The sequence below is a fragment of the Melanotaenia boesemani genome, chromosome 16, assembly GCF_017639745.1.
Source record: "Melanotaenia boesemani isolate fMelBoe1 chromosome 16, fMelBoe1.pri, whole genome shotgun sequence".
NCBI lineage: Eukaryota > Metazoa > Chordata > Actinopteri > Atheriniformes > Melanotaeniidae > Melanotaenia > Melanotaenia boesemani.
Window position 1 is genome coordinate 30,729,154 of NC_055697.1, and position 12,117 is coordinate 30,741,270.

At 38.6% G+C, this 12,117-nt stretch overlaps 1 protein-coding gene across 2 annotated transcripts; it reads right to left on the reverse strand.

Moving 5' to 3' along the window:
* Positions 1-1,728: 1,728 nt before the first annotated feature.
* LOC121655942 lies at positions 1,729-9,919 on the reverse strand. Of its 2 annotated transcripts, XM_042010884.1 has the most exons (6): positions 9,851-9,919; positions 6,518-6,737; positions 5,229-6,238; positions 5,077-5,146; positions 4,705-4,870; positions 1,729-2,553 (listed from the first exon to the last, which is right to left on the reverse strand). In XM_042010884.1, the coding sequence occupies exons 2-6, from the start codon at positions 6,723-6,725 to the stop codon at positions 2,397-2,399; spliced, it is 1,611 nt and encodes a 536-aa protein (XP_041866818.1). In that variant the 5' UTR covers positions 6,726-6,737; positions 9,851-9,919; the 3' UTR covers positions 1,729-2,396. The 2 variants fall into 2 exon arrangements, 1 of the variants encoding a protein (XP_041866818.1); XR_006013337.1 differs by lacking the exons at positions 4,705-4,870; positions 5,077-5,146; positions 5,229-6,238; positions 6,518-6,737; positions 9,851-9,919 and adding an exon at positions 9,605-9,677 and having other exon boundaries at positions 2,417-2,553.
* Positions 9,920-12,117: the final 2,198 nt, after the last annotated feature.

Here is a 12,117-nt window from a genome sequence, read left to right on the forward strand (position 1 = left end):
CGGTTTTCTCCTTTTGGTGACAGTCATCCCCATCACCATTTGCCATAGAGAGGCCTGTATTCCCCATTTCCTTTCTGCCCTTACTGACATAACTCTGGATCCGTGAGTACATTCTTTCCAATGCACGTGCTTTTATTTTATGCTCAGTTTGAGTGAATCGGCCATTACAGTTTTAAGGCCCACCGAACAGCACCGAACAGGCCTGCAACGGGTTGGGTTTTATTTAAGATCAGTTAAGTTGTTTTGTGTTAAGAAACTAAAGGTTTATTTACTGGTGGTTTTTATTTTGAACCCTTTTTACTATTGAGTTGTGCCACTTTGTGAGTTATCCTTATTTATTTTAAGACACCCAAATCTATATTCATTTTTGTAAATAAATTTTTGTAAATATCTTCTTAACCAAGATACAGTTGTGGTGGTCATCATTAACGGTTATCCAGTATACGTTAACCAAATAACATAGAAAAACAGTTATTTCCATATAACGAGCCCAGGCCCAGTCTCATTGTATTAACTACCCCAGCTTTATTTTAACTACATGGGACCTGGGTTACACTTGTACAGATTAGGTTTGTGTCTGTTCACTTTTCATGTTAAGTCTGTTAGTTTAACTTACATGTTGTTTTTAGCGTGCTAGCATTGACTAGCTTAGTGTTAGTTTTGCTTTTAATGAGCTACACGGACTGCTCTGTCATTGGTGTAGCTTAACTTTCTAAATAATAAGAGATTGACATGTTTTTAAGCTACTAACTAAAAATTGCTGATTGTGTGGCAGATCTTTATGGTTCTACAGTCTAATAACTCAAATGCTAAACTTAAAATGAGAAATTTATCAGACAGTAACAGGCTTAGTTTCCTAAAAGAATTTGAAGATAAACAATAAGAACCCCGTGAGAGAGATATAAAAATTCTTATACAAAGTATAGTCAGTTAATATATAATATCTGTTTATTATAATTTTATTTCAAATTAATGTCAATATTATTTTAATAGACACTGATTTAAGGGGGGCTCTAATGACTCCTTGGATGGATATTAGACAGTTTTTTTTTTGTTTTTTTTTGTTATAAAATGCTCATTTTTAGACTGAATGAAGAATAAATTAGTTTTTAGTTTGTCTGTATGCTGTCTTTAGTCTTTGATTCATGGTTCATACACATTTTTTTGACATGTTTGTATGTAATGTACACATTTTATTTACACAGAATATTTAGTACTACAGTAGTTACACACATTTCTGTGTTCCCTACAGATGGCCATCACCTGTCTGGGATTGAGGAAGAAGTTCTGCATGAATGGAACTCCAGTCTTGACCAAAAGTATGAAGGTAAAAATGTGCCAAAATGAACAAACTTGTAGATTTGATGTGAAAACTTCACTGTAACGAATTTCCTGTAGTATTTACTGCAACTACTTGGCAAAAAAGTTGCCAGTAAAATCATGTAAAATATACTGTAAAATGAATTACTCCAATATAATGTAATTTTTTTACAGTAAATTCTTGGCAAAAAATTGCCAATTAAATATTGTAAAATTGAGTTACAGTGACATACTGTAAGCCCATCTACAGTAGCTCCCTGGCAAAAAGGTTCCCAATTAAGTCTTGTAAAATTTTAATACAATATGTAACTGAAAAATTACAGTAATACCTTTTACAGGTTTTCGTTGTTTATAGATTACAGTATGCCCCCACCCCCCCCAAAAAAGAAAAAAAAACTACATTTGATCTAATTTTTAAAATTTGTTTTTATTCAATAACAATTTCCCTGAACAACTCCTATAATTAGAGCCTTACATACCGTTCAGCACATCTGCAATTATGACCATTATTAGCACATTCCTCAGAAACACTGGTAAGCACCAAAATTTTAAGGCTCTAGACAGCATGGAGAGGACATTTAGAGGAACCTTGGAGAATATTCTCCAACAATTATGCAGTGGAAACAGACAGTAAATATACAGTAAGATATAGAAAAACACAATGGCACAATACCTACATGATGTCCTTCATTTCAATAGGGAACATAGAACAGAATGAAATGTGAAGTGATGTAATGGGGCAGATCATGGGCTTAGAAATTACAGAATTCTATGTTGAGTAAATTTCAGATCTTTTTTCCCCTAACTTAATGTAGGTCACAAAATTACAATGGCAAACTAAAATGGCTGAGAAGCCCCTCAACTGCTGTCTGATAAATGCAGTACTGTATGCCAAGTTACAGTAAAAGAGTGCAACATCTATAGCAAGAACCTGAGAACTCTCCGAGTAAATGCAGAACCTGAGTTACAACTCATATCAACAAGAAAGTTTGTAAACTAAAAACATTCACGCCCTAGTGGCATGTTACAGTATGTAACATATTAGGGAGGAGAGGAGACCTCATTTCCAAAATGGCCTAGGCACTAAGCCATTCAAAGTCCATTAATCGCCTCAGGAGTGAGGATACCCGCAGATTGACGGTGTTGTTCCTCTTCTCCTGGACCTTCCCACTCTTCTGGCCAACTTGCCTTTCCGTCTTTGTGCCACGACTTGGATTTATTCCCAAGAAACATCTGAAATCACATAAAGAGAAATATGAAAAACCTGCAATGACTGCTGGTGTACAGAAGACAGCACAATCCAGACAACATGACATAGAAATGAAGTACAAGGATAGATACAGTTCAATGTGAGGACAATATACACTTTCGAAACTTGGGTAAACTTTTGATTACATTACATGGGCCAAAAAAGTGACCCAAATGAGTTTTTCTATACCTTTGGAGTAAATTAATTTCATCATTCAGGATTCAAAATATTCCTCAATTAACTTGTTTTTGATCATAAAACATTCTTATTTTAGTTTTTACTTTTAACTTTTTAACAAAACACTTTTTATTCACTACCCTACTAATGCACAACATGGGTAAAAAATGACCCGCACTCATTTTCTATGGAATCTAATGTTCCAATGATACTGTAGGTCTTTGAATAAACCTATAATTTAATATTCCAATTCTGCAGTAAATATTGTTTTTTGTTTCACACAAACAATTTTTTCTTTTTCTTTCTTACTTTATGAATAAATACAGCTTTGTATTTCCACATACAGTTTACATGCACACAAACTTGACGTGAACTATGGGATGAGCTCAGCTCAGCTCCCTTTGCAAGTACTACATGTAAGTATTGTTCTTCCATTGTCCTGTTACTTTAGAACCTATTTCATGACAGTTGTGAGAGATGACTGAAGTACCGTATCTGTTGTAGACACTCTTTGCCAAACCAGACATACCCCCAATCAGGAAGCCTTCCAAATCACAGGAAATTGTAGCTCTAAATTTGGATTCAAAGGCAACCTGACAACATGTTGTTCTATACTGCTTTTATTTATTTTTTTAAAAAAGAAAGAAATTAACTTTCACTTTAGTATAATCTATTTATAAAAGATTTCCTTCAATAAGCAGATTATTTTTAAAAAAGATCTGAGGTGACAGTTTGTGGTCCAGTTATGTGTACAGTTAAATCTTATTCCGTTTGGTCATATTTCACCACTGTACAGATGTTAAACTAGAGAAATAGCTCAGTTCAACAGCTGTATTTTCTTTTTCTGTGACAAAATGACAAATAAACATGTCACAGGTATTGCATACAAAAATGTTTGGTCCCGCTCACTTCTTCAAGTAATGACTTGAAAGAATTATCATAGTATTAAGTTGTTTCATTTTAAATCACGCTTGCATGAATGAGTCATTTTTTGACCCATGTGAATAAACTTGCTATACTAATATAAAAACTGATTTTGTTCATGAAGTATGAAAGGAAAATAGAAACAATGATCTGTGGTACTCAAAAAAAGGATATTTAAAGAATACTTGGAATACTCAATCATAACATAAACTGATTTCAAATAATAAAAAAAAAAAAAATCAGCCATTGTCAAATAAGATGGGAAATTAATGTGTGCCAATTTTGACCCATGCTGTGCATCAAAGGGTTAAGAATGTCCTTGATATTGTATGTTAAGTCTGTCGCTGCCTGATCTGTATTTCTGCCTGATCTGTATTTGTGTGGACTGTGCATGCGCATCATATTCTCCATCTTGGACACAGAAATACGGCAAAAACAACTAGATCAAACTGTTTGGTAAACACATTTACTTCGTTCTGGAATTGTCAGTAACTCATGCTTTTAATACTTTTCTTAAAAAAGTGTAAATATGTCAACACGTTTCCCATTTAAAAGAGCTCCATCTGCTGGCCGTCTGTGAGTGGTGTTTATGCGGGGAAGCGTGACACGGCTTCAGGATCTCATTATATTAAGATGGAGGGGCTCCTAGTCTCATCTATCTGTCTGATAAAGGAAATGTTTTGAGCTCCAGTTTATTGTTTTTTTTTTTTCCATCAATGTTCAGCGTCAGTTTATTAACGGTAAGAGGCGGAGAACACGCGCTGATGCAGCCAGGACTGTGAAAATGATAACAAGTAACAGGAAGAAGCGAAAATGCGTTTACCGACTAGATCTGAATAGTTGGTGTTGCCATATTTCTGTGTCAAAGATGGCGGACGTGATGCGCATGCGCAGTCCACACAAATACAGATCAGGCAGGAATTCAGATCGGGCAATGACAAAGTCATCTGATGAATCATGATAAAATGTTGCTCTTGATGGCAAACTTTAAAAGATGATAAACCACCAGAATCCCACTCAAAGCAAGTACTTACCTTTGAATGAATTCCAGCGTGCATGATGCCTGTTCCTGGTACACCAGATTAAAATTGTAGTAGCTGGAAAACAGTGCAGCCATTCCAGCCACAAAGTTTGTGTTTGGTGGCAAAACCACCTGACCCTCAATGGTCAGCATCCAGTCGTTGGCAGTGAGAACTTCACCTTTAAGAAACAGACATGCAAATTTTTAATTATTGCTTTTGCTCTTGCAAAGCTTTAACTGTTACATATCTTTCATACAACCACAGTATTCATAAATTACAACCACAGAAAAGAAGCTGCATGTCTTTTCTTGTTGATATGCTGCTTTTTGTGAGCAATTTGTGCTGATAAAATACACTCTAACTCAAGAAAAAGGTAAATACTACCTAGGACAATTAGTCTTGGAGAATCAGGAATCCGCAGTGTTCTCTCCACATCAGCTGGTGTTGCTAATGTCTAAAAGACAAAGACAAAAAAAATATCATACAACCATCATAGCAATATAATTGTCATAAGTTTCAAACTATTTCACACATACATCTGCCTGCAAAATAAGTGATTCGGGTGTCTCCCTGAAGTGTGCCATGAGCAGGAGGATTATGGCTGGGAATGGATCACACTTTTCTTCATTGTACTTAAGCAGGATGTTCTCCACCTCATCTGTGTTAGTGCCTGTTGGCTTCTGTTGGAAAAATCGAAGGATCACCTTCCCCTTTTCTTCCACAGCCTGTGCCATTTTATCCAGGATACTTATGTCAGTGAGAATTTTGAAATGGCTGAATAACTCCTTCAGTGTGAAGAGATATGGCCACTCATTTTTCAGCTCAGCAATCGAAGGAGGTGGGCTGGCATTGATGTGTTTTCTTTGAAGATAGTAGGTTGTTTTCATTAATTGGGACAAACTTCCTCTCTCTGCACCAGCTGGCCCCTCAGTCTGGAAGAGGTCTTTCATTTCCCCCTGTTTCTCTTTAAGACTCTCTTCAGTTTCTCCTGGTGGACAGTCAGGTTGCCATCTCACACAGCCATATTGGTCAGCTGGTCCTCTTGCTATGTCTGCAGATGAAGTGGAGACCCTTCTCTTCACCCTTTGTCTGGAAAGAGTATTTCCACGATTAACATGCTCCACACGTGTTTTCAGTTGAGTCAAAAGGGAGCCATAGCCACTGCCAATTACAGTGCCATCTCTCATGATATCTGCAAAGCTTTGGGGATACTGCTGTACAATGCTCTTGGCTACTGTTAAGCACTGTGCTTTTGATGGATTTAATTCAGTCATTCTCATCTCATCCACAATGAGTCGTACCATAGCTCTGCGGTCTTTAGCAGATGGACGTTTCTCTTCTGCAATGGCAGATCTAACACCAGCAGGCATCCTGTTCCAGGGAACCTCAAAATCTTCAGGCCATGTTCTCAAACTCACACTCTTTCTGGAACTGCTACTGCTAGACAGACTTGGACTGCTGGAGGCGGATTCAGAAGGAGGATGCTCAGGAGTGGCATCGTAGAATATCTCAGAGGGTTCTACACTCGTCAGCGTCATTGTTACTTCTGCAAGAAAAAAAATCATGAAAACAGCAGCATGTAATCTCAATAAGGAAATCTAAAACTTCATGTATAAAAGTTTTCTATGCATTTATTAGCCTCCATTACTGACAAATTACAAAGTAAGTATAATATATACATTTGTAATGATACTAGTATTTGATACAGATACCCAGTGTGGCTGTGTTGTTAAAGAATATGTAATTTAAAATATTTTGTCTAAACATACTGAACTGAATCTTTAAAAAAATGTTAATTTCTCAGTTAAGTTGAGCTCAGACATACCCTCTGTTTGCCAGACATTAAGAAGCCTACGGCACTGGATAGGTGTAATGATTTCAGTCAGATCCTCCTCCTTGATTAAGTGCAAGTCATATTTGGATTCCACTCCAATGCTTGCCAGCTTGACCAGTAGGGACTGCAGTTTATCCTCTGGAAAACTAGGAAGTACCATCATCACAGAGCGTCTTACATCCTCCTCCAGCACTGCCATGTCAGTGTAGATCTGGGAAGGAGTGATGAAATACAATAACAGATATGCCTTTCAGCTTGTACCCCACTAATGGAAAATAATCGTGAAGGCATTCTTGCTTGACACACATCAAGTTTGACTCCTGGACTACTGCTTTTAGACTGTATATACCCAAATCAGCAAGCTCCACAGCCTGGTGCTTCTGCACAACAAAGTACACAGAACAGCTCTGCTCGATCAAAATCAACATGATCTCGCCTATGTGAAGACACTCCTCATCTCGCCCTAGAACAACATGCATTCCTTTTTTGTACTTTGTCCCTTTGACAGTGACAGCATTTGTGGCTACAGTTGTGTCATGTTCAAAGTTGAATGGTGCAGTTGCTAACTTGATGTCCTCATTAAAATCACCAGCGTAGAATTCTGTTCCTTTGTCAAGTTGAATGGCAGGAGGGAATAAACTGCCAGCACCCAAGTATGCTTGAAGGAGCTGGTGTCGCTCCGCCAGTGTAGCACACAGGTTCTTAAAGTTGTGCAGTTTTCTGGCACACTCTTTGAAGAAAGTATGCTTACTTTCGAATCTCAATGTCCAAAGACGAATGAGAGGTCCAAACTGAAGAATAAGCTCAGGATAATGACAGAGATAATGGTGCTTTGGTTTTAGGGGATGGTGTGGAAAAATCTCCACCCTGGACTGGATGTACTCCTCAATGAGAACATTCAGGTAGGCAATCTGGTCGGCAGTGATTTTTGGTGCACACACATGAGCAGCTATTTCTCTCATGACTAAAATCAACCTCCAGACACCATTTTCAGCAGGATTCTTGATCCTGTCTCCAATCAACAGAGGCAGTACTCTCAACAGGCACCAATTCTGGACCGCATGACCACTTAGCTTTGCACTGCCTGGGTTAAACGCTGGAGGTTTGTCATTTGCATCGTTTCCAAGGAAGGTAAACTGACTAAGACTTCTGTTCAAATCTAAATAACTGAAATGTTTCTCCTCATTCACCAAATGGTTGATGCACAACGCCAGGTCAACAGAAACAACTCCCTCAAAAAGGTCATGTCCAAGACATGGTGGAAGACCAGGCTGGCAAACATGAAAGTAACGCAGCTGGTTGAACACAGAATCAGCTTTTATGCCACCCACTGAGTCTCTGTCTCCTGCTCCTAGTTCTTGGACATGGTTCTCATAGGACTGTTTTGTTCTCTTAGAACCACTTGCCAATGGAGTGTGCTCAAATGTTTGCCTATTTATGTCACAAAATCGACAAAAAAAAGTAGTCCTACTGAAGTTTTCCACAAAACCTCCAATAGCATGAGAACCAAGATTATCTCCTGCTATAGCATATACGCAACCTTTGATCATTTTGCCATCCTTCAAAGCAATACCAGTGTCCTCTAGATCCTTGAGATCTTTCAACAGAGGACTGAAGGTCATTTCCTGTCCAAAAAACTTGAAGTCTTGTTCCCTGCAGAGAAGAACGAGCTGCATTTGATCAATATTTGATCTGTTGTGAGGCAAAATATTGCCAAGTGTCAGATACACTGCCAATACCTTGTGTTTTTTTCGGCCTGATCCAAGTGGATTGACCACCTCAAAAGCATCTTGATAAAGAATCAGGGCCAAGGCTGATTTTTCAGTCTTAAGTAAGATATTTTCTGTGATATTCTTTCCATCCCATATATCCTCAAGCAGATCATGTGTAGAGATGCGAGAATGGGTCTTTTCATACTGCTGTTTGAAATCCTCATTTTCAAAGAGAGAAGTCACAGTTTCCTTTATTGGCACATAGTGTGCAAAGCATTTTTTCCCTGATTCATTAATGCCAAGATACACAGGAAGAGGTTCAGTGTAATGGAAGGTGTTTTTAAACACAGACTTCCGACGCTGATCTGTCCTTAACATGTTGTTGCCCTTTTTTAACATGTCATGTTTTGTCAGTTCCCTGATAACATCTTCAATAGTCATGTCAGCCACACCAAGCACAGACAATTTCTCCTTTAGTTTTGAATAAATGTGCAACTGGGCTACATCATGAATATTTTGGACCTCTTCAATGATTGTCTGAATTACTGATGCTGGTAAAAGTAGCTTAGCCTGAAGCTTCAAATAAAACATTGACATGTTCTTTAGAAAGAGGTTTTCATCCATAATATCATCAAGTTCATCTGTCTCTAGCTGGTTGTCATTATCAATGAGAGAGGTTGAGGGCTGACTCTCTAACTGTGCTTCTTCGGATTGGTGCTGATGCTGTATATGTTCAGCTGAACTGGTTTTGTGTGATCTCGAAATATGTGAAGCAAATGTCGATTTTACACCAAACGTCTTCTCACAACCCCTGAATGGACATGCTACTTTCCTTCCCTCAAATATATGGCCTTTCAGATGATTAAGAAACTTCTTCAGATTTTCACATTTTGTCTGACAACATTCGATTTCACAAATCAAAGGAGAATTGAGAAAATGTTCGTTCTCAGCACTCCTGCGGGACTTAGAATCTTTATGGTCTCTGTATAGATGAGACTTGAAGGCTGTAAATTTTTTAAACGAACGTGTACAGTCTGGTATACCGCAGGTGAAAGGGCAGTTTGCTGCACTACTGTGAAGTTTCATATGATGAGTAAAACTTCTAATAGTTTTACTCTCGTGAGAACACTGTTTGCAGTAATACATTTCTGGCCTGAAAAGTGCCCATTCAAAATAAGTCTAACAAGCTAACGGTAGAGGTTGAAAAGAAAACGTGTAGCTTCCAACCCACCAAACCCCTCTCCAGCGGGAAAATTTGAACTAGCAGAGCGATGCGAGCATTTAACTCATGTAAGGCGTCAATACACCAGCTTACTAGAACGAACTTGTAAAATTAGCATATCACATAAAAGACAAACGAGTTCACCTTGTTATTGTCCTAACTGATGACTGGTTGATCAAGGTGCCTCAATCGCGGTCACTGGATGTCGTCAAAACCTAAGTGTAAACAAACTAACATTAGCATCTTAACAACACACACACACACACACACATGCATTTGTGGACGTTAGCGTTTTTTCCTGCATGCTTGCTGCTATTTGGCTTTCAAGCACAGTATATACATCATAATATTACGTTTTTATGTAAGTACAATGGTTAAAAATGAACTTATTGCAAGGATATTGTGGATGTGCGGGTATCGTCAACCGTGCTGCTTCTCTGTTCCTCGTCCTGTTGAAATGCGACGTTCAAATTCAACTGGCAAAATCGGTCATTACAGCGTCTAATTGTAAAACGATTCTTTTACAGTCAGGGGACAACTAAAATGTAATTTTACAATACTTTACATGAAAATTTTGCTGTTAGTAGTTGTATTTATTTATGGCCCACAATGCATTGCGATATACAATAAAACTTTGTAAAATGACAGAACAAGAGGTTACTGTATTTTTTTACTGTAGAAATTACAACAATTTGTTACAGTGTTGTAGAATAAAATGTGAGAAGTTGTGCATCAAAAATCTGAACTTGTATGCCAAAATTTTCTGCTGTAAAGAAAACTCACACACACACGTGAACTGAATTTGAAGTTACAGAGAAAAAATAGTCCATCTAACAAATCATCTTCCATAGTTTACTTGTAATTAAATTTTTTTTCAAGTGTTCATTTTGCTTTACAACCTCAACTTAGCGATTACAACTTCCTGAATCTGCTGCTGCAGGTCACAAATGTGCTCTCGCGAGTCACAGCGTGATAAAACTGTGGCCTGACGTTTGGCTCATTCCTTGCGAGATATTTGTGCCAAAACTAGCTTGTGTCTGAAGATGTGAGAGCAGAGGAGGGGGGAGGGTGGTGGTGTGTGGGGTTCGGGGCTTAACCAATCAGAGTGAATGGTCGTGAGACCAACATCTCCAGAGTTTCTCTTGTCGGACCTCTTGGCAGCTATCGCTATGGCGCACCAACCTGCGGTAAGTTACTTCATTAACCATCGTTTTGACTACCCCACTGTGTGTTTTAGGAGTAAACGAACATATGCTCTAACAAAATGTATAAAGAATTACATTAAGATCAAGTGAATACGCTCTTTGGTGTGTATGAAAGGTGACTGCTGGCTAGCTGAACAAATCTGAACAGTTCTAACTTATAAATGACCAAAAACTAGCCATGGCTCTTATTATGTTTAATTTAGTTAAGACCTTGTTTGGGGATCATGGGGTGTATTAGGCCTTTGTTTATATTATGGCTTTAGGGTTCTTGGTTTATAATATCAAGTTATGTTAAGGTTCTTGTGTTACAGGCAGGTTTTGTTATGTTAAGTTATTGTTAGGATCATGTTTTAGAATCTTGTTCTAGTTTAAGTAAAGTTAAGAATTTGTGTTACTTGGGTTACTATGTTTTCACTTAGTATGTAGGTCATGGGTAGGGATGTTATGCTCGAGCCGATCTGCTCGATCACGTGTCGAGCATGTGACACGGAGTGTCGCAAGCATTGTCTCTGAGCAGGATTCAGCATGCCAAAAGTCATGTGACAGACCAAACGAGGCCTCGTTACGTCATCAGATGTGAGGCGTCAACGCTGTCCTTCTGATGCATCAGACGTCCACAGCCAGCAGATGGAGCTTTTTGATTTGGTCAAATGATTCAGAACAGCAAACTATTTTCATGCATTTGGGTCAAAGTTGGCTCGATGATTGATGAGGCCTCGGTTTCACCATCCCTAGTCATGGGTTTCTGTTCAGGCTCCAGGTTCATTAGGACACCTGGGCTGATTACTGATTCCTTTCACCTGTTTGTGTGTGTATATACTCCTGGGTTTGTGTCATTCCTTGTCAGATCCTTTTGGTTTCATCTCCAAGTTGAACGCTGTTATGTCAAGTCTTGTTTTTGGTGTTGGAATAAATCACTCATTATCTGTTTCATTTTTGCCTCCTGTCCTAAACTGTCTACATGTGGGTCCACACTCATCCTCCCCCTGGAAATCATTACAAGGTTAGCTTACCTTTGCCTTTGCAGTGAGACTGTGTTGTGCAGTCCTGTGGTGGAAATGTGAACAGATCCTGCACCCAGCCTTTCCTGAAGTGTCCGTGAGCTTCCAGAGATTTGTGGTTTCTGAACTGTTCATACTTGTACGCACTGATGCCATAAATGAGGTAACTTGTTATGTCCAGCAATGAGGTTGGAGGTAGTAATGTAGCATCGGAGCTCCAATAAGGCACAGGGGGGACGTGTCGGCTAGTTAGGTCACGTGTCTGACAAAGGCTGATACTTAACTCCTACTTGTATATGGTTGTATTCAGTTCTCAACAATTAAATATATGTTTCCTGTTCTTAGCCGACAGGAGGGATGTCCCTGTAATGAAATGGCAACCTGTCCAAATCAGTCCAGCTTTATTTATAAGGCACCTCAAAAACAAGCAAACTGGACAAAAGTGCTGTAC